Below are 23,912 nucleotides of genomic sequence, written 5' to 3'. Positions count from 1 at the left end.
TATGTAAATCAAAACACATAACAATACCATATATTTTTCACAGATACACATATATGTAAATAAACACATGAACGGTGAATTGGAAGGACATACATTAAATACACGAGAGTGGGTGCCTATGTGGGAGGGGGTATTGGATCAGGGATGGGTGATGAAGGGGAAGAAACAAAAAAAAAACAAAGAATAAAAGGGACTCGCATGGGCCAACGATGATGTAGTGTGCCAAGAACTGAGGAGTATGGTCAACTCAATTCTGTGCACCTGAGAGAATAAGTAAATAAATAGTAAATTGAGTGCCCAGGGAGCAGGCTAGCTGGGTAGACGCCCAGGCTTAGGTTTAACCACCCTGTAACATCCCTCCTCTGAATTTAGTCAAAGCTTACCAAAGTCCCAGCGGTATACAGTGGACTCTTCAGAAGGGCTCCCATCCCCGACTGACCAGCCCCTCCAGAAGCCATTACTTTGTAGGGGGCAATTTCTAGCCCCGTTAGCTCCCCATTCAGGTTTGATCCCCAATTCCCTGTCCCTATTCTCCAAAGTGGTCCACTTTCAGGAACACCTTGTTTGCATTTTGGAGAGGAGAGTGATACAGGAGTTGGAATGGTACCCAGGGGCTCCAGGCTTTGGGAAGAGATGGGGTTCTCAAGTATCCTGTCCCCCCATGTTGAGAGCCTGGGTCAAAGGAAGAAGATTTTTAGGAGATGGGAGTCTACCCTCTTGCTGCATACATACGTATGGTTTTAAAATTCTTTTCTCCGACCACTCTACTTCCTACTGCAGGCACATAACTCTAGTTTGTCTCCTTTCAATTAGGTGCATACATATGTACGTGTGTGTGTGCGCCATATGTCTCCACATACAGGCATTTGCTCACGTGTGTGCACCAGGCAGTGGTGCCTCCCCACACAAAGTCAAACAGACACAGTCCCACTTGACCATATCTCCCCACATGTGGTCATGCAGACAGGACACACACACACACACACACACACACACACACACACACACACAGAGTCAGAAAGAGAAAACATCCAATATAGCATTGTTCTTTTCAGTTTTCCATTTACAAAATCCAATGGTGAATCCAGGCAGTTAGAAAAAAGAAATGGAGGAAAACCCTCCAGAATGTACCCTACCTACTCCCACCCCTGTGGTTCCCCCCACCCCATTCCCTGGGAAAGGCACCCCCATCACTATTACTGAGAGAACAGGTACCCTCCACCCCAGCCTCTCAGCCACTCTGGCCTGCCTTTCCAGGACCACTCCACAGCCAGGCTCATTCATGTCTCTCCTGCCTAGAGTGCCCTCCCCATTCCTCTTGGGTCAAGGCTTCCCCAGTTCCGGGGCTGTCGTGGGGGTAGGGAGGGAGCTTAGGACAACGGCTTCTATCAGGAAGGGGAAGGGGGTAGATAAATACAGATCTCCCCCTCCCTCAGGAAACAAGAGGGGAACAAAGAATCCGGGCAAGGCCAGGCAAAGGAATGCCAGCTTGGCTCACCAGTCCATAAGAACTGGCAGTGATGTGAGCCCAGAGTGGACTCTGCCCTGGGAGGGAGGCTTGCGCTCTCCCACCTGGAGAATCTGGCTGCAGTCTGCTCCACTTTGGGTGGAGGGAGGAAGGGGGAGAAGGGCTGTTCAGGGGAAGGAAGTTGGGGGCTGAGGGCCCAGAAGGCCAAGGGCTACTAAGAGGGGCTTGAGGCCCCTGAGGCTTGAAGGGGACAAAAAGAGGTCAGATAGGAATGGACTCAAGTCCACAGTGCCTTGGAGCTTAAACCACTATGTGTTATACCAAGGCCACCCCCCAACTTTTCATCCTCAGGAGAATAGTGTGAACCCAGGAGACAATTCTGGGGTTGAGTTCTGCTCTGACCCCAGGTGCTGGGATCCAGTTACTCTGGGGAGTTTGGCTCTCTCCCTACACTTCCCTGGGGGAATGCTCCTGCCTGTATGGCACCCACATCAGCCCTAGTGGGGCTGGAGTGGATTTCCATCCTCAGGAAGAAGAGTTGGGGGCTGGGGATCCAGGGGGCAGCTCGAAAGAATGCAGCTAAGCTCGGGTCTCTTCAGCTTGAGGCGTGCAGCTCACATCCCGTTCTTCACCTAGCCTGGGCCCATCCCAGGGGTCCTTCTCCCTCCCCTCCTGGCTTCTTGAACAGATGCTCAAGAAACACTTGGGAGGTCTGGATATGGTGGGGAGGGAGAGGAAACCAGGCTTGGGACCAGGGTTAGCTTAAAACAACATTGCACACAACATAGCAATTAAACGTCTCTGCTCCCTGGGGACCCAGCACCCCCTTTGGTCCCAGTTGTCAGCAGATGAATTTCTCCCTAAACACCCAGCCCTTGCTAAAGAACTCGGAAGGCGAGGGTGCATGGGAGCAGAGGGGGCAATAAGAGCTCTGGAAGTCTATTTTACAGGACAAATTTCCCACTTCTGGACTATGTCAGAAGGAGAGACATTAAAGCAAGAAAGCCTGTCTCCTCAGCTGCTAGTAGAAAAACCTGCATTTTCAGTCTTAGTTTCTTTTTCTGAATTGTCACTTCTGAGAGAGAGAGAGAGGATGAAAGAGAGAGAAAGAAAGAGAGAGAGAGGAAAGGAGAGAGATTGTAGAAGTGGAGAAGGAGGCAGCGGAGACAGGCCCCACAGAATTAGAAATGCCTCTTTCCCAGTCCCCCACCCCAGTCTCCAACCCTGGGGAGGTGTTGGCAAAGGTGCCTTGATTCCGGGTGGTTCAAGGGGCTAGGGCTGGAGCTCAGAAAGAAAGGCTCCTGTATGGGGCCCACCCTTCCCTTACAGCTGGCCCCATCATGGTAGCCATGACCTTCTCCCTGCCTGTCTGCCTACCAGCTTGCTTCACATGACACAGTAGGGTTCTCTGGGAGCCGGGGCACCTCCTGTGCCCCAGCAGGGGGCGTGAGTCCTCAGGCACTTCTTGAGGTCCTTGTTGAGCAGGAAGCAGACGATCGGGTTGACAGCAGCCTGGGCGAAGCTCATCCAAACAGCGGTGGCCAGGTAACGGTGGGGCACAGCACAGGCTTTCACAAACACTCGCCAGTAGCAGGCCACGATGTAGGGTGACCAGAGGAGCAAGAAGAGCAGTGTGATCGCGTAGAACATACGGCCCAGCTGCTTTTCACCCTTGACCTCGTCCATGCCCAGCAGCCGCCGGCTGGCTGCGTGCCCATTCTGCCTGATACCCAGCAGTGTTGGTGGCATGGGCCCACGGCCAAAGCCAGCGATCCAGTTGGCAGCAGCCTGGCCGGTGGCCCCAGGGCCATGGAATGTCCAGTTCTGGCTGATGGCAGGCACCATCTGCACTGGCTTCATCTTGCGGTGACGATACTCGAAGAGGAGCAGCTTGCCATAGACAGCGTGTGTAGCTGCCATGAGCACAGCCAACATAAGCATGAAGCCCAGCGTGTCATTGGCCTTGAAGTAGCGATGCTCAAAGATGCACTGGTCCTCCTCGCGGATAAACTTGTAGGTGCCCACATCAAAGACAGGTGGGAAGGCCATGGCCACAGACAGGGTCCAGGCCATGCAGATGACAGCTGCACATGTCCAGAGTGTCATGCGCTTGGCATAGAAGCGGTGGTGGGCGATGGCCATGTAGCGGGTGACGCTGATGCAGAACAGCATGAAGGCCGCATGGAAGCAAAAGAGCACGGCCATAAAGGCCACAATCTTGCAGCTGAGCGCACTGAAGGTCCATGAGGAGCCATGGCGCACAGAAGCCAGCACAAAGGGGAAGCAGACGGCAGAGCGTATGCCGTCGGCCAGGCACAGGTCCAGCAAAAAGTAATAAGGAGCCTTGTGCAGGGCACGCTCCTTGAGCACCAGCAGGGACAAGATGGCGTTGCCCGCTAGGCTTACGCACATGATCAGTCCCAGCAGTACCAGCTTCACGTAAGCTGATGCCGATGGCGGGGACAGTGCGCCGCTCACCTCTTCGGGCTCTCCGGTAGTGTTGGCCATACTGAGGGGCGGGGGCTGCTCCCAGCCCTATGGGATTAGCCAGTCCGGTATTCGATGGGCCCTGGGGGACTCCATCAGTTGTCCTGTTGGGCTGCACCTGCAAATGGGGATAATGGGGGAGACGCAGACAGAGAGAGACAGAGAGATGCCGGCAGGACAGAGCCAGAGAGAAAAACGCGGACAGAGGCACAGAGACAGAGTGAGAAAGGAGAGAACAAAACGAAAATGGTGACAAAGATATAAATAGATACAAATTGAGAGGGAAATGGGGGAATGAGAATGAGAAGAGATAAGAAGAAACAGAACCAGAGACAGGGAGAGAGGGAAAGGGAAGATAGAGATAGAGACGGAGAGAGAAAGAGAGGAGGAGGAGAGAGAGACACAAGAAAAAGAGACAGTGAGAAACGGATGGAAAGAAAGGTGAGGAATAAACAGAAAGGGCAGTGTTAGTGGGTCTACGTGGTCTCCGCACTTACTCCCCAGCTGGTGTCAGGCCTGCCCCTGGCCCACTCCTCCTCCTACCCGCTCCTTGCTGGGGGAGGGGGCTGCTTCACCTCTCTGGATGTCCTCTGTTACCGGTTTCCTCCCTTGGGGGGGGGGTCTGTGGGGCGGGGGTGTTGGTGCAGCTCTTCTCCCCCTTTGCAAAGCCCTAAGGTTATGTTCTTCAAACTTTTTTGACTGCTACCCATAGTAAGCCAAACATTTTACATCATGACCTGGTACACATACACATACGTGCCCACATACTGAACCAAAAGTTTCACAAAACAGTACTGATCCTATGTGTAATGTACCCCGTTAGTTCTATTGTATTTCATGATTTTTTGTTAATGCTGGTAGCCACCCATTAAATGAGTTTTTTATTCATGATTAGGAATGTGGTTAGCATGCTCAAGAAAGAGTGGGAAGACCAGTGTGGTTGGAAAAGGGCGGGGAGGGGAGACAGTAGTAGAAAGTGAAGTCACAGAGGTGTCTGGAGCCAGACTGTTTAGGGCTGTGGGCCATAATAAGGACTTGGGTTTTTATTTTAAGTGGGGCAGGGAGTACTGTGAATATAAAGATATGAGTGTGCTTGTATGCATTCATTCATTGAAAAGTGATTTATTGAGCATCTACTGTGTGCCAGGCACTGGGGACACAGCTGTGAACCAGATAGAAAAGGATCCCTGCTCTTACGGAGCTGATATTCTAGATGATAAAGAAGATATATAGGTGAAGAATAGTAGTAGGTCAGATGATGATAAGTTCCTAAAAAGAAAAGTAAAGGAGGGAAAGGGGATAGGAAGTGCTAGGGGTGGGGGAGGTATACTTTTAGATGAAACGGACAGGGAAGGCTTCACGGAGGCAGTGTCATCTAAGCAAAAACTTAAAGGAGGTGAGAGTAAGCCATGTGGTTATTGGAGGGAAGAGAAGTCCAGGCAGAGGGAACAGCTAGCACAAAGACCCTGAGGTGGGATCACACGTGGTGTATTTGGGGAAGAGCAAAGAGGCTACTGTGCAGGGAACGGAGTGAGTGATCAAAAAGCAGTGGGAGGTAAGGTCAGAAGGGCGGTGAGGCCAGATCATGTAGGCCATGGTGAGGACTGTGACTTTTACTCTGAGTGAGAGGGGAGCCATGGGAGCAGAGGCAAGATGTGATATGACTTGGGGTTGAAAAGGATCCCCTTGCTGCTGTGGGGAGCACAGACCAGGTGGGGCAAAGGTGGAAGTAGGGAGACTACATAGGAGGCTCCTGCAGTAATTCAGGTGAGAACTAATAGCACTCTGTGTCCCTTGCCCTGCTTTATTTTTCTTCGTAGAACTTATCTCTTCTAATGCACTATATAATTTACTTAAAATTCAGTTTATTGCCTGCCTCTCCCTATTAGAATGAAAGCTCCACAAGGGCAGGGAGTAGAGACTCAGACATTCTCCTCTAGAAGAGCAGTGCATAGCACAGAAGGCCCTCAGTCAAAGGCTGTGAGATCAATTGGCTGAGGGACTAAAGGGGCTGGTGGCTCAGGGAGGGCTGCCTGGAGGCATCCAGGTGGGATTTGCTGAAAGGCAGGCTGGGCAGTACAGGAGGGGGAGGGCACAGGCCAAGCTTGTGGGGAGGGGAACAGGAGGGTTCCTGGTGTGTGTAAGCCTGGGGCTAGTGGGGGAGGAGTGTGATAACGTAACATGGTAGGTCCCAGAGGGAAGGCAGCAAGCTGGAGAAGCTCAGAACTACTGTTGGGGCTGGGATGGGCTTGAGATTGAGGGACACGGGGCTGAGTGGAGCCTTTCTACCCTCTCCCTCCCAGGAAGTCACCCCTCGGTATTGTTTCCCCACTCGCTCCAACCTGGCCTGCCACAGTCACCTGCGGCCAAGCTTTTTTGATGGTACCCCGAAGTCTCAGACACAGTGCCAATAGGCCATGAGAAGGTGCTAGGGCAGGGGCTTGGGAGAAGTGGGGTTGGTGGGCCCCCTTTCAGCCCCCTCAAGGCCTGAAAGCTCCCACAGAACTGTGGACCAGCTGACAGCTGGGTGTGTGTAAATTTGTACACACATGCACACACATACTCCTTAGCCTTGAGGGGAAGCAGGGGGAAAGCATTAGAGACAGAGAGAGATTGAATATAAAAGAGAATCAGAGAGACACACAAACAGTGACAGAGGAGAGAGGTTTGCGAGAGAGAGACAGAGACATAGGAGGGAGAAGGGGAGAAATAAACAGAGAAAGGGGAGCCGACCTTCCACACAAACAGGAAGAGATAGAAATAGAGACCAAAAGGAGAAGAGTGAAAAAAAGAGAGACACACATAGAAACGGAGTATGAGAGAGAAATAGAGACAGAAAAGTAGAGACAGAGACAGAGAGACAGAGAAGGAGGGAGAGAGAGAAAGAGAGAAAAGTGACAGAGACAAAGGGAGAGAGGGAAGGGGGAGGGAGAAAGAGAGACAAAGAGATAGGAGAGGGATAATGCCAGGAAAGAAAGAGAGAACAATAGAGAGATAAAGAGACGGGTTGGGAGAGAGGCAGAGATAGAGACAGAGAGAAGCAGAAAAAAAGATGGAGAGGGAGACACAGGGAAACACACTAAGATCCAGAAGGTGGATAATTTGTAGCCCAGAGTCTCAGTGAAAGCAAACCAAACCAAAACAAAAAAAAACCACACACACTAAAATGAAACAAAACAACACAAAACAATAGCAGCAAATGAACAAAACCCTGGCGTTGCCTGGAAAGCTGGAGCGACTCTACAAGTGAGGAGAGGGTTCTTCTGAGCCGACTGGCAGCCACAGCTTGGGCCCGTCCCAGGCTAAAAGCGTGAGTACACGCACACAACACATACACACCTGCGCGTACCCAGACGCCCTCAGAAAGATACGCAGCTACACACACGGTCACACGCATAGGCTCCTGCTATGGAGACCTACGGACAGCAACCGGCTCACGCACAGGGACATGGCCTCGCACGCATGCGCACACACTGCATATGGTCTCTGGGGCCTTCTTCCGCAGGCACAGTGTATATACCCCGTCTAAACCAGTGCATCGTCTTCAATAAAGACGTTAGTGCCCCCTAGGGGACATTTTGGAAATCTGCAGGAGCATTTTTAGTTGCCACAACGCTAGGGTGTGGGATGTCCTTCTAACATTGAGGGGTCCAGGGCAAGGATGCTGGCCATCCAGTGATGTGTGGGGCAGTCTCACACAGTCAACATGTGTCCCGAATGCCCTAGGACTTTGGGTTTGTAATGAACTGAACCTTGAACCTAACAACTCTATTTCACATATAAATACAAATTTCCCTCTAGTTTAATATAACCTGAATTACTCAGGAATATAGCTGTCAAGTAAGTCCAGAGGGGACTGCACTTTGTTTGGGGGTAGCACTTTCTTTGAGCTGTTAACTATTTCGGAAAATCTCACCCCTAGGCCTTTGCCTGTCATTTTCCTGCACTTTGAGCAAGGGGCAGTTTCTGATTTTTCCCCTTCCAAATCCACATTTACTCATAAGATGTTACAAGCCTCTAACTACCTTTTTGAATTTCCTGGGGAGTGCCATGCCCAAACATTCACATATCAAAATACAAATTACTACCTTATAAATCACTTCCTTTTAATTAATTTGTATTAGAGTTAATACAATATGCATATTGTATGAAATACTATATGGGTTTTCTTTTGAAATCATATGTGCAGAGAGATTATATTACCTAAGAACTTCATGTCTATATAGTAAAGGGGTGTTACAAAATATGTTACATAAAAGAGGGTGTTAGGTATGAGAGGGCTGACAACTGATCATATACACACACTCAGACACACACACGTGTAATGGCTCATAAACCCACAATTATAACTCCCCTAACACACACACACATACACGCACACACACAGATGAACACTCAAATCCTGACAGATAGATACACATATGCAAACCTACTCACACAGAGACTCATATATACAATCTACCTGATTATTCAAATCCTCCCACATAAACAGACCAACTTCTATAACACAGGCATGTACACGGTGGCATACCTATATCATCACATACAAATACTGTTACACACAATGACACTCAAAGTCACTTGCATATGCCATACTCACATGCACTTGAAATCTGCCACATGCATACATACACACAAACACACACATGTATGTACACACAGACAGAACCCCCCTCAGATATATTTGCATGGAGAATAAAACAGACAAGCAAAAACTGCTCACATATACACACATGTACATACTCTAACACACGAGGCTGACTGATCTAAACCCTTTCACATAAATTAGGCACACTCACCAAAACAGACATGTACATCCTGGCACAGGTACACAGATACCCATTCATGTACGTACTCACTTATGCAGAGAAGTATACCAGCTCCAACACCCCCCCCCTTGCAATGTGCAAGCACAACCAATCACAAAAAGAAAAACCGCCCAGGTATACAAACACTCCTGCACACACAGACAAGTGTGCACACACAAGCTTGCTCACATTACTTGATATACACACACCGCAGCAGGTCTACACCCAGAGACAAACCCGCATACGTGCACATACCAGCCGACTCCTTCAGGCACAGGTGGAAACATTAGCAGAGCTGTTTGGCTGGTGGGCACCTGCCATAGCAGGGAGCCAGACCAAGAGAGGCTCTAGGGGGTCAAAGAGAGGTTGTAAATGTTTAGATTGCTTCCTGTTGAAACATCCCACATAGTCTGATTATTACTTTGATTGCCACCCTTGCTCATCAGTGAGGTTTTTGGGTTTTGCCCATACATGTACAACACCTGTTTTTCTTTTTAATTTGAACTTATTTAAAATTTTCCACTTTTTTCTACAAAAATAGTTGCATGACTGTTGCTATTATTATTATTATTATTATTATTATTATTACATAGTAGCAGGTGTTCCTAAAGAGAATGTAACTATTTTGTTAATTGCCCTAATTGTTCCTTCTTTATAGAAAATCTTTTTTCCTTCTAGAACATTTCAGATATAAAAAAGTAGAGAGAGGGACGCCTGGGTGGCTCAGTCGGTTAAGCGTCTGCCTACAGCTCAGGTCATGATCATGATCCCAGGTTCCTGGGATCGTCCCACATTGGGTTCCTTGCTCAGTGGGGAGCCTGCTTCTCCCACTGCCTGCCGCTCTCCTTGCTTGTACTCTCTCTTTCTGACAAATAAAGTCTTCAAAAAAAAAATAAAAAAGTAGAAAGAGTCCTTTAATGAACTTCAGTGCACCCACTGCCCAGATTCATCAATGATCAGCCCTTAGGGTCTTGTTTTGCCTATAACCTCACCCACTTCCCTCACTTCCAGAGTATTCTGAAGCATATCTATTATACCATTCATCCATAAGTATTTCACAGTGTTTCTAAAAGGACTCTTTTAAAAACATTACAATATAATTTTTATTATTTCTTGGTTTATTTACTGATTTACTTGCAACTGGCTTTTAATATTAAAAATTAGCCAAATCTGATTCTTCGTGGGATTTCATAATTTATTTCAGAATAAATTATTACCTTTTGTTTTTAGGTGAAAATATTTGTCAATAAAAGAATAAAGCCTGTGGTTGAACTGAATTGATTCATTAAAGGGAAAGTTAGGCCTTTAAGGCTTTGTTTCCAGAGTGCTGTTCTCTTAAGAATGCAGAAGACCTCAGGGCACCTGGGTGGCTCAGTTGGTTAAGCGACTGCCTTCGGCTCAGGTCATGATCCCAGAGTCCCGGGATGGAGTCCCGCATCGGACTCCCCGCTCAGTGGGGAGTCTGCTTCTCCCTCTGACCCTCTTCCTTCTCGTGCTCTCTATCTCTCATTCTCTCTCTCTCAAATAAATAAATAAAATCTTAAAAAAAAAAGAATGCAGAAGACCTCAAATTTGCTTTTTTAAAAAATCAGTTTTCAGAAGTCACTAAGATCTGCTGGCCCCTTCAATACTTCATATTCAAGTAGATTTAATTTTTAAGATATTTCTTTTCCCATCAAAATGGACATTTTGATTAAAGCTGGAAAATCAGGAGACTCACAAGACAAACACAGTCTCCCTCCAAAAACTCCAGGATCTCCCTAATTTAAGCAGTTTAATAAGGATTGTCCCAAATTTGGATCCAGCTGCCAAGTAAGCCCTCTCATCCGCAGCCTATATGTCCGATTTGTGTGGAAAAGTTATCAAGAGAAACTTCACACTGGGTGTTATACGCAACTGATAAACACTACATCTGAAACTAATGATGTACTATATGTTGGCTAACTGAATTTAAATTAAAAAGGTTAAAAAAAAAGAAACTTCATTTCCCAGTAGGCTATGATGGTCAACTGGCCATGAAACACTCTCACAAAGAGAAATATTTGGACTTTTAAAAGCATCTCAAAATGCAAATTAAGAAACCTGGCTCTTTTATGAGATGGGTTAGAACATTTTTTTTTCTTTTTAATTTGGGTTAGAAAATTCTTAGATGGAGCTCAACAAGCTAGTGACAGGATTGCATGATTAACAAGTAAAGCTAAGATGCCCCTCCCAGTAGTATCTCAGCGTTCTGCCAGGAACGTTCTAGCAGTCTGCCAGGAAATTGTCCACATCATATTTGGGACCAGTGAAGTAAAAAGAATAGGAAAGAGGTCACTTTCAATTATTGCTATTAGGAGACACAGTGATGATGGGTCAAAGGACCACTGAAATGACACTAACTCAGAAGACTGTTGAATCAAAAGGGTTTTCATTTTATATTGATGCATCTCTAGATGTTGATTAATTGCGCTCAGTTCATAGTACTAGTCAGAAAGCCCGAAGAGAAATGCAAGAAGCACCAAAATAAACTAAGGTTGAAATATTCAAAGTGATACATGAATATTTTCTAATATCATGGATACTCTGCAGTAGTCTGTGGACTACTGAGATGGCATGAAGTTTACATCTGGAATTTGTTCTGAAACTGCCGAGATTCATGCACCAAGGAGCACTCACCTATAAAAGTTTACCTGTGGGTCTAATTTCCACAGTAAATGATGCTAGGTGAATTTCATTAAATCCAAGGTACTACCCACCCGTGTGTTGAATTTCTGTGAAGCTTTGGGATCAGTACACTTTTCTCTATTGTTTTAAACTTAAGTGTGTAAGGATTCTGTAAAAGATTTATGAGCTAAAAGAAAAATTTCAGCATTTTTTTGTGAATGATTCTCATTTGCAGATTTGATGCTTACTCATTTCAACAAATGGCTCTTTGAGCACATGAATAAAATTACATCAAAAAATTTTAAGACACTCAAAAATATATGAAAGTATACTGTCAAGGTTTATGGATTCAAAGCCAAACTTCAACTTAGAAGTAAGGTCATGTATGGTTCCCTGGGTGATAATTAGTTAGTGTTATTAAGTTGACTACTAAAAAAGACTTATTAAGATGAGTAGAGTAATGTCTGTGTCTACTTAGGGCAAAAGTTTCATCAATTATTTTGAAATACTCAAAATGAACATTTTTGGTTGGATTCAAAATTCATGTGCACTTGTTACAAGAAATTTCAACATCACATTTGATTGAAAGAAAAGAAGTGTTAGATTTAAAAAAGGATCCTATCTTTGAAGCACAAAATTCAAAGACTATGAATTATCCAAGTTCTGATTATTGATAAGAAAGGAGTTTTAACCAGTAACCATCCCCCCAAAAAACCTCTTTGGCCATTTGCTGCCACCTAGTCATGCAAGCAGTTTCCTGCTGATGGTGACCACCAAGAGACAGAAGAGATCATTAGCCATTTCAAGCGTAAAACCTGGGTCTCTGCCTGGCCATGGCAAAAACAAGTGAGTTATCAAAGGGAGGTGAAACAGGGATGAATAAGCAGTTAGTTGTTGCATTTCTTAAGAAAGGTTGGCATGGTACAAAAGTGTCAGAGAAACCAAAATGGTACCTGATGACCCCAAAGCTAATGCTTTTAAGGTGAGCTTTGCTGACCTGCAGAATTATGCAGCTATGTGTCACACATTCAAGCTAATTACTGAGGACATTAAGGCAAATGGTACCTGCACAACCTCCACGGACTTGGTCTTACCTTTATCACCAGGCTTTCCAAGATCAAGAAGTAGCAGGTCACAATAGAAGTTTATATCTGTGTCAAAAGTACTAATGGTTATTTGTTTCATTTTTTTTAAAGATTTATTTATTTTGACAGAGAGAGAGATAGAGAGAGAGGGACAGCAAGAGAGGGAACGCAAGCAGGGAGAGTAGGAGAGGGAGAAGCAGACTCCCCACTGAGCAGGGAGCCCTATGCGGGGCTCGATCCCAGGACCCTGAGATCATGACCTGAGCTGAAGGCAGACGCTCAACGACTGAGCCACCCAGGTGCCCCTGTTTTCTTTGGGTTTTTACCAAGAAATACAATAACTTGATGTAGAACCTTGATGCTCAGCACAAACTACTTTACCAAATCATGATGGAAATGTCCATAAAGGAGTCAAATTACCCCAAAATAAATAAAGACAGTCACAACCAAAGGCTCAGGAGTGGGCATGAATGCTGACCATTACAAATTTGCACAAGTGAATAAAAGTTATGTTTCCAGAAGTGAGTTCAGTGTGCTATGAAAAAATCCTGAAAATGTTTTACTTGAAAGTTGTATACAAAAAAGTTGTATACAAATTCAATTACTTAATAACTCCCCTAAAACTTTGCATTTTTTGTTTTCTTCATCACAATTTGTATAATGTAAAGAAATGTAAGAAATTTCTTTTCGCCAAACCCCAGTACCCCTAAATCCTCTTCAGTTTACTCCAACGTGCCATATAGATATTTCACTTTTTCCATGTGCCAGGTTGGGAATGCCCTAAGACATTCACATCCAGTCACATTGCATAGACACACTAGCACACATGGACAGATAAGTGTACACAGGAACACATGTACATCAATATTCAAATTTGCACTCACATCCAGACTTACACCAGCTGATAAGCACAATCAGGTGTATGTGTACAGGTACACACACACACACACACACCCCTCCTCTTCTACACAGAAAGTTAGGCATGTGTGTAGGTACCCACCTACCGGCAAATCATGCAAAGATATACAAAACACACACAAACATACACACATACAGATAACCACCCTTCAATAGAAATATAGGCCTAGGCAGAGAAAAACTCACCACACACATGGGCACATGCAGACACATACACATACAAACCAAATCATATGGACCTGGGGTGCCTGGGTGGCTCCGTCAGTTAAGCGACCAACTTTTGATTTTGGCTCAGGTCATGATCTCAGGGTCATGGGATTGAGCCCCACTGGGGCTCTGAGCTGGGCGGGGAGGCTGCTTAAGATTCTTTCTCTCCCTCTGTCCCTCCTCCCCCCGCTACTGCACTCTCTCTCTCTTAAAAAAAAAACCAAAAACAAATCATATGGACCTACATGCTTTCAGACACAATCATGCATGCATAGACATAAGAACTGACATTCACATACAGGGTGAGTCCGATTCACATCCTATAGATCCAGGCCCTCCCCCACCCCAGGCTCTTACATTAAGAGATTATAATCCACTATTTTATGGAATACTACTCAGTCATCAAAAAAAAAAAAAAGAAATCTTGCCATTTGCAATGACGTGGATAGAACTAGAAGGTATTATGCTAAGTAAAATAAGTCAGTCAGAGAAAGACAATTATCATATGATCTCACTCATATATGGAATTTAAGAAACAAAACAGAGGATCATAGGGGAAGAGAGGAAAAAATAAAACAAGATGAAAGCAGAGAGGGAAACAAACCATAAGAGGCTCTTAATCATAGGAAACAAACTGAGGGTTGCTAGAGGGTTGCTGAGGGGATGGGGTAAATGGTGATGGACATTAAGGAGGGCACGGGATGTAATGAGCACTGGGTATTATATAAGACTGATGAACCACTGACCTCTACCTCTGAAACCAATAATACATTTTATGTTAATTAATTGAATTTAAATAAAAATAAAATAAATAAGATCCACTATCTTATACAAACCTTGCCTTGGTACACACACATTATACACACAGAACAGACATGCTCACACATACTGGCTTATCGCTCAGGTTTCCTGCCACACACACAGAGGCAGGCAGGCATAGACAGAGCAATGTAGACTCACACATACATAACCATATAGTCACCAAGGCTTATAAACACAGTCACAAACCCTCACATGCACACACCCATTCACACCTATGCATTCACTTTTACAACACAAATACAAAGATGCTAGTACACGGCTATATGGACACAAATCCTTTATACACACACATACACACACATCATCATCATCATCATATATAAGCCTCGATATTAACCTTCCTACGTGTATAGACTACACAGAGATTGACATGTACACATCTACATCCTGACTACTACAAACCTGTTTACATATTCAGATAAAAACATACTGGTGTGTGTGCATGCACACATGCACAAACCCAGGCACACACACGCTCATATATGCAGCGTACCAGCAACACAGGTAACATCTGCACTCACAGGGACACACATCACCACAGATACAGATGTGTGCATTCATACACCCAGATGTACACTGGGAAATACACGTGTGTGGCCAAACCCCTCCACTGACCTCCTAGACACATACTTCCTTTCTCATACACTCAGGGTTTTATATACACTCTGGGACACATTTAAGTATAAAGCTGGTTTTATGTACAAAAACACTCACATACACACAGAATCAGCTCACTTTCTTACACAAACACATGGATACAGATAATGGGGCAAATATGCACATAGAAACGACTCTGTTGCACTTGCAGATGGACACATACTGTTACTTACAAACCAGGCACGTGCAATAATTGTAGTACTAGTCCACATCTGATATGGCACAGAGGACTTATTATGTGCCAGGCACTGTCCTAAGCACTTTCCAAATATTAACTCATCTGATCTTCACCCTATGAGATAGTGTTATTACCCTTACTTTACAAAGAAGAAATGGGGGCTTAACTGAGATTAGGTGACTTGCCCAAAGACCCACAGCTAATAAATGGCAGAACTAGGATGCACAGCCAGAGCCTGGCTCCGGAGACCTTGCCCGCTGAACTTACTCACATGGAGAAACACACTCACCTCACACACACATACAGATTCACACCACTCTAGCACAAACACATGCACACACAAGCACACACACCGATAGCCACACCCATGTGTGGCTACACAAACATAGATTTGCTCACCACATACACAAACATGGATGTGCTCACATTTACAGGCACTCTAGCAGAGGCATATATGCCCTAGGAAAGACATACACATTCCTACACACACCCACAATCACACACCCTACCCAGACACACCCACACTATCAAACACACAAAACACCCAGATACACCACCTACGAACCATCTGGATAAATCCACACTCACAAGCAGATACACCCACATTCTCAGATACGTTTCCACACCCAAACACTCTCATACACACTATGCAGATATGCTCACATGCACACACCCTCACCCAGATACACTCACACACCCCACACAGATTGACCTATATACTCTTTCACACACCACCCAGATATACCCTATCTGTCTCTCATGCACCAGCCAGAGAGATGCCCACACTTCTTAGATACACCCACACTCACACCCCAACCCAGATAGGTGCACATTCTCTTTCTTACACACACCATTCAGACACACCCACTTTCACACACATACCCAATACTGATACAGCCACACTCTCACACACATCCCATCCTCATACACACACACACACACACACACACACACACACACACTTTAAATACACCCACGTTCACAGCCACTCCACCCAGCTACAGCCACACTTATGCAAACTCCCAACTCAGTACACCCACACTCTCATATGCAACATTCAGATATACTCAAACCCATAGACACCCCTAACCTAGAGCCCTCATATTTGACCCAGGCACACCTACAGTCTCTTTCACACATGGTATCAAGACACACACCCACAATCACACACACACCATTCAAAGACACTACACTCACAAATTCCCAACCAAGTACGTTCACACACACAGATAACTACACATTATCCAGAGACACCTGTTCACACACAAATCCTATCCATATACACCCATATTTTCTCTCTCTCTCTCACACACACACTCACCCCAAACACAGTCCCACTTACACAGCCCAACCCAGATACATCCACCCTCTAAAACATATACACCATCCAGATTCATCCTAAATGGACCATTGAGATATACACACACATCAACTAGATACACTCTACTACCATCTAAATACATTTGCATTCACACACACACATCCCACCCAGATATATCCAACTCTCACACATACCATCAATTTATCCCTCCCCAAACACTCCACTGCCCAGATACATCTATGCTCTCATCCCCTCTACACCACTCAGATGCACTCACACTCCAAACATGCACTTTCCACCCAGATATGTCCCCCAAACTCTCACACACCCCATCCAGTTATAAACACCCTCACACACATATCCAAGTACATACACACCCAGATACACAACCAAAGCTCTTACAATACACCATCCAGATATACCTTACTACACATTCCACCACCCAAATACACCTGTGCTTTCACCCACCCACCATTTAGATACACTCATATTCAAACACACTCTACCCAAACTATACCCACACACTGTCTCACACCCAGCCCACATGTACCACTACACTCTCTCTCACACACCATCCAGATATATCCACACCTCACACACATGACATCCAGATATACCCACTCACATCCCCCAACCCAGTTAAATCCAAACACTTACAACCAACCAGCTACACCTACACATTCCTCCCACCAGATAACATCTATGCTGTCACATGCCCACCACACTCAGAAACACCTGCACTCTCTTTTATACATACACACAATCCAGATCCCCCTCTCTTAAACACCATCATCCAGAATACCCACACTCCACACACCCAATGCAGATATGCCCATAATCTCTCACACACACTACACACACACCTCATCCACATACACTCCCACACACCATCCATAGATACTCCAATTATATATACATTCACACACATCCCCATCACCCAGATGTGCCCAAATTCTCTCTTACACACACACACACACACACACACACACACCACCTAGATATATTCCATCACACATTTCCACTGCCTAATAGACTTATATGCTCACCCACCTAGACACCATCCAGATATACCCATACTTAAATGCTCCCACCCCATCACACCCATACTCCCTCATGTACACACTCTACCCAGAAACACCCATGCTCTCTCTTAACACAACACAGATACATCTATGCTATAAAACACATACATCATCCAGACACCCCCCACTCTCTTGCACCATCCAGATACACCCATACCCACATATGTGAAGCTACACATAGCTTCACACATTCCCACCCAGCCATACCCAAACTCTCATACTATCCTCCACCTAAATAGGCTGATGTTCTCATAGCACCTCACAAATGCACCATTTACATGCACCCACACTCACACTCACCTTTCCCAAAAACAGCCAAATGTCTCACATACATATCTTACCCAGACTTTCTCTTACGTACACACAACCCAGATCCCTTCCCTCTCTCTCTCTCTCCCCCCTCATTCTCTTACCCAAATATACCACCTTCTCCACACACACACACACACACACACACACACACACACACACACACCATACTCTACCCAGATACAGCTTTACTTATACATATACATTGACATCTAGATTTCTGCCTGGATGGCATAGTTTGGGTGCTCTCCGTGAAAACCATTAGCCAACCTTAGACACATACAATGCCATTTTGTCCTGGGCCTTCAAGGGTGGGGGGATGGGAAACGAGGTCTTTGGGTTTCAAGAAATCCGTTTCTAAAAGGTCACAGGCCCCCTTCCCTAGGAAGACATCAGCCATGATTGGTTCCTACTTCTTGAGAGGGAGTGATGACAAGAATTATCCTGAGACACCCCCCCCTCCACCGCCCCGCAAAAGCCCAGCACATGGTTGAGGCCAGGGAGGCCCCAGAAGAGGGTCATGGATTGCTCAGGTGTTATAGCTTGCCATCCTGTAGGATGTCTACACAGAGCCGGCTATGGCCTAGCAGGGTGCCACTGAGTCTTAGACATGCACATCAATACATGCTGGGGTGTACACACAGCATCACACAGACTCGTAAGTTCCCTTCTTTATCACTCCCTCAGGGATTAGACCTATCTGCATAGGCCCAAGGCCAAATCTTTCTCTCTTTCTCAAATACAGACCATCAGACCAGCACATGCACAAATACCTACACTTACCCCTACGCATAGGCACACTCACAGCAATGCACACTCACACTGCACTTGGTCCCACGCCTGCACATCCATTTACTCTCAAACATAGGCGTACATGCATCGCACATATTTACATGACATGATGCCCACGAACGACACACATTCACTCACAAACACAGGTACACATACAGGCATACTTCCACATGTCCACGGACAGGCAGACTCAACATCACACCCCATGAGACAATGAACAAACAGGACACACAGAGGTGAGCTCCCAAATGTATACACACACATACCCAGATGTGACCACATAAGCATTTTCACACACACTCACGTGTGGGTGTACGCATGTACATAAACACCCATTGACCTGCTTGTCAATGAGATGATGTATTCATATACAGACATTGTAATACACATAGATACATACATACAACTGGGAGTGTATGCCTATGATCACATTCACATGCACACAGACATGTGTATCATTCATTCCTATATGCACACAACCAGACATGGAGACACAAATGTACTTACAAAACACACTCACACAATCATAATAAGAATGCACACCATGTGTGTTCAACACATATTCATACACCCATATGAGAAGCTATGCAAACAAATGAAGATTCATTTATATTTAAATTCTCAGATAGATTTGGACACAAAGCTATGTTCACACACATGCACACATGGAAGAAGAGTCACATACTTATACATCTGCACAAGAATTGATAACACTTAGCACATACACATGCAAAGACATACACACACAAACATATGTATGGCATGCAAATACATCCACTTATACTGTTCTATGATATATGTTCCAGAATAAATACAAACACACATATACAAATAATTAGAACTACACAGACTGGTACATTCACACACCTGTACATTCAGACAGGCACACACAAGCATATTCACACACACACACACACACACACTTAGATGTATATGAACACATGGGCAAATATAGACATGTTCACTCAAATGCACACACAGCCAGATGTTCACACATACTAGCATATACACACATATGTACACTCATGATCACTCACAGGCTTATCCACACTCACACATTCACACTTGTACTCAGAAATTCAGACAAAACACATATTGAGGTATGTGCACCAGGTATTAAGAAATCTAGTTACTCATGCATACCACAACCAGACTTGCACTCACACATAAGAGTGTACCCACAAACACAATCAGACATGTACCCAAATGCATTCTTTCACCTATGCACATAGCCTTTTGTGCATATATACACAGGCATAGACCCCCCCCACAGCCATACCCATATACAGAATCAAATGTGTACACAATGGCATACCCACAAAATATGTCTTCATGCACAAAAGGTGTATTCACACACTCCCCCCAACCCACACAGTTAGTTCTCTTTATATGAGGGTGATCATCTACACTAACACTTCCCTAACCAGATGTGAACCCATAGGTCTGTCTACAGACCTATATACTCACACACACACACACACACACACACATACACACAATTGAAAATGCTGCAGAATCCACATGGACATCAACACACAGACCTACTCATACACATACATGCCAGACATGCCCACACAGAAGCATACTGACACACACAGACCCTCCCATACATGCATGGACACACACACGCATGCCCTCACACTCACAAACACACCATTTAGATATACCTATACTCCTGTGCACACATAGGCACACACAAATGTACACAGATACAGCTAGATGTTCATCTAATTGGGCATGTGCATACCCAGGCATTCCGAAACCCTCATACTCATATGCATACAACCAGACATGGACACTCAGAGACAAACTGATACCACACACATATACAACTAGACATTCAACAGGCCTGTTGGCTCACAGAAACACAATCTTACTCAGCCTCAGAATCAAACATGCCCATTTGCTCACCCAGACAGACATGCAAAGTCATACCCACTCCCCTGTACACACACAAGCCTATCCAGACACTCACACACTTGCACACACCATCGTGTGGTCTGGTTCACACACAGACTCATATACATCCACAATTCCCATGGACAAACACATATGCTCACAGACTGCACACGTTCACAATTACACATATATACCCACTCTCAGGCCCAGATGCCTCCAAACCACAGCCTGGGTCCTCTCCCTTCCACACCAAATGCTTCTTCAGAAAAGTCTACTCTATACCTCAAAGCCCCACCCCTTCCAACCCTCACCATGGGGTCTTCTGGGTCTCAGACTCTCCCCTCCTCCTCCTCCTACACTGGCCTTAAGGACCCTCCTCCAGCCACCCACCCCTCACTCAGTGTTCCACCACATCTCCACACCCAGAAACCAGCCAGCAGACCCCACTGTCCCCCCAAGTCCAGGCTCTAGGTTAGCAAATCCCTGGGACCCATCCCCCCATGGGTCTGACTGCTGCATGGGCCACACCCCAGCTCTACCCGAAGCCCTGCGATCTCAGAAGCTTCAGCCTTGTCTCCAGGCACTGCCAACCACTGACCACAGGCCCAACTCTTGCCAAGTCTCCCCTCAACAGGGAGACGCCTACATCACCAGGGCCAGGAATGCTGCACACTGCAAGCCAGGCCTCTGCTAGCTCAAGGGAGCTCAAGCCTCTGTGTGTGTGTGTGTGTGTGTGCATGCACACACACGCGCGTGCACAGGGGCAAGTACAGGGAAAGGAGACTGGAGTGGAGTGGGGGTGGGAGGCTCTGCCCATAGCCACCACTTATCACTCCCTACAAAGGAAGAGTGACAACGTTAAGCTGCTCCTGCCTCCCCTCCACTCCCCAACCTCCATTTGCCTACCCTGGAGAAGAGGGGCCAGTCCCTCCTCCAAATAATCAATAACAATATTAATCATGAATAATCAGCAATATTGACCATGAGCTTTGCTGATACCGTTTCAGGGCCACTACTATGCACATACTTTATTTGCATGCACCAACTCATTGAGTCACCACACACGCCCATGATGGAAGGGTTACCGGTCTCTTCGACAGATGGGAAAACTGAGGTTCAATAAGTGGCACACTCTCACCCAAGTCGCAGAGCTAGTAGTTGGGGGAAGCGTCCCAGGAGAATCCACGTTCTCCATGTATCAGACTTTCCTGCCCTTCCAGACATAGGGATCACTGGCCACTGTGCACAAGGCCGTAAAATCTGAGGGTCCCAGTCACAACATGGGCATGTGAAACAGAGATAGAGAGCCTTGGATGGAGGCTGGAGCCCACACTGTGGCCCCTGCAGGTTATGTGGCATGGACCTGGCCCCCACAGAGCCATCAAGCAGCCCGGAGCCTGGAAATGCTTGCCACCCCCACCCCACTTTCCCTACAGCGGCTTCCTCCCCCCGGGAATCACAGCAATATCTTCAGTGGGGAGCGAGCAAAAGTCTGTGCTACCTGTGGGGAGAGACAGGGGAAAGTAGAATGGAAGGGAAGCAGAGAGGGAGGGAAGAAGGAAAGAAAGAGTGGGGGGTGGTCTGCGCTGGGATCGGCTTCTCCATCATGTCTACCCACCTGCCTGCTCTCACACACAGACAGAGACACACATACCCTGCATGCAGGCCAAGGAACCTGGAGGAGAGTGGAGGAGGAGGGAGAGGGGGAGAAGCCAGCTGCAGGAGGCTGAGCCTGCCCAGGGTGCAGGCACGAGAGCACTGCCAGGCTCCCAGGCATGCCTTCCATTGCTAGCACACAAGGGAATATTAACACAGCCTCATGCCCCAATGCGACCATAATGATAAAAACAGATCCTGTGTGGGGAGGGGGGAAACAGGTGGTAGTTCCCTTTTTCATGGGACATTTGGGATTGAGGAAGATGGAGATGGCTAGAGGGCTCTCCAGGCTTGGGTGCCCAAGTAGTCCTTGTGATGGAGTGGGGATGGGGGGTTGGGGACACACTAACCGAGTCAGAGAGACAGAGCATGGCAGTGATGGAGACTCTGAAATATGTGTGGGGAGACAGAAGAGAAATCTCAGCCCCCCCCCAACCTGGGTGGAGGGATGCTGACTACTTACCTGGGCTCTCTTAGCAGGGCTGTCTTGGAATCCGGGGAGGGGGCTCAAGCTGTTTCACCCAGGATAAATCACAGCCCAGGCCACATTGTGGGACCCTCAGTGATCTGGCGGCCAGTGACACTCCTGCTTCTGTTGCCGTGGATACAGCAGTCGGGCTGGTCTAAAACGCAGACATCAGGGGAAGCAAGGACCGGAGGGGTGCACCGGGCAGGGCTGGGGGCGTTGGGGAACACCAAGTGGGCAGCACACAGCCTTGGGGTGCCCAGCTAGGTGGCAGGTGAGGGTCCAGGCAGGTGCTTTTCCCACTACACACTCCCACCCCCATCTTCATGCCACCGCCAAGCTGGGAGGGGGGCCAGCTCTGGCCCCTGCTATCCGTCTGCCCGCCTGGCTGCCGGTCCCCCCTCCCCCCGCCCCGTCTGCCTGCTGGCCGCCGCCTTTTGTCCTCAGAAGACACGGTCCCCGCGGGGCCTCTGCCAAGCCTCTAGCAGATGCTCAGGGGCCAGGGCTCCTCTCTGGGAGCACTCTGGCCATGGCCTGGGAGAGCCCCAGGTTGGGGGGCTCTCATCCAGGCTCACCCCGCTCCCCAGGCCTGGAGGGGATGGGGAAGAGGTGCAGGTCCACAGCCAGAGGCAGCAGCAGAGGTGGTGTTGGGGAGGGGATGGACGCCAGAAAGAGGGGGTGGGGTGGAGAGAGAGGCTGGCCTGATAGCTGTGTCCCGGGTTTTAGATCCGGGTTGAGGAGGGTGGCTCAGAGCATCCGAGGGGGGGGGGTCCTGATGCAAAACGGGGGTACCGTGGGCCTGCCGGAGGCACGCTCCTGGCCTGGGAACCACCCCAGCTCACACAAATCCAGGTCCCAAGATGTTGGGGACCCCCAGCCTGGACGGGGTATCAGTGGGGAGCCCAGGGCTTTAAGCTGGACCCCATCCGGCCTGTCTGTCCCCCCCTCTCCTCGATTTGCACGGTCCCTGCCTCAGGGGCGGGCGGGGGAGGAAGGCAGGCAGGGAGGGAGAAGGAGGGAAGGAGGGAGGCTGAGCAGGCAGGGAGACTCCCAGCCGCCAGCCGGGTCCTCCCTGGGGCGGGGCGGGGCGGGGCGGGGTGGGGGCTGGTGA

The 23,912-nt window shown here is 47.1% G+C and overlaps 1 protein-coding gene across 3 annotated transcripts; it reads right to left on the bottom strand.

The window, feature by feature from the left end:
- Positions 1–1,032: 1,032 nt before the first annotated feature.
- Positions 1,033–23,539, bottom strand: GPR173 (G protein-coupled receptor 173). 3 transcript variants are annotated; one of them, XM_025852079.2, is made up of 3 exons: positions 22,799–23,539; positions 9,019–9,110; positions 1,033–4,073 (listed from the first exon to the last, which is right to left on the bottom strand). In XM_025852079.2, exon 3 carries the CDS (start codon positions 3,974–3,976, stop codon positions 2,855–2,857), a length of 1,122 nt encoding a protein of 373 aa, XP_025707864.1. In that variant the 5' UTR covers positions 3,977–4,073; positions 9,019–9,110; positions 22,799–23,539; the 3' UTR covers positions 1,033–2,854. The 3 variants fall into 3 exon arrangements, with proteins under 3 accessions (XP_025707864.1, XP_073745321.1, XP_025707863.1); XM_073889220.1 differs by lacking the exon at positions 9,019–9,110 and adding an exon at positions 6,316–6,526; XM_025852078.2 differs by lacking the exon at positions 9,019–9,110.
- Positions 23,540–23,912: the final 373 nt, after the last annotated feature.

This window comes from Callorhinus ursinus, unplaced genomic scaffold (assembly GCF_003265705.2).
Source record: "Callorhinus ursinus isolate GAN/ISIS: 27379988/994484 unplaced genomic scaffold, GSC_fseal_2.0 scaffold103, whole genome shotgun sequence".
NCBI lineage: Eukaryota > Metazoa > Chordata > Mammalia > Carnivora > Otariidae > Callorhinus > Callorhinus ursinus.
Note: the sequence above shows the minus strand (reverse complement) of the source record. Positions and strands in the feature narration are given on the sequence as shown.

Bases quoted from the DNA above. Each gene is read 5' to 3' on its own strand.
- GPR173 (XM_025852079.2), bottom strand. From the start codon at position 3,976: ATGGCCAACACTACCGGAGAGCCCGAAGAGGTGAGCGGCGCACTGTCC.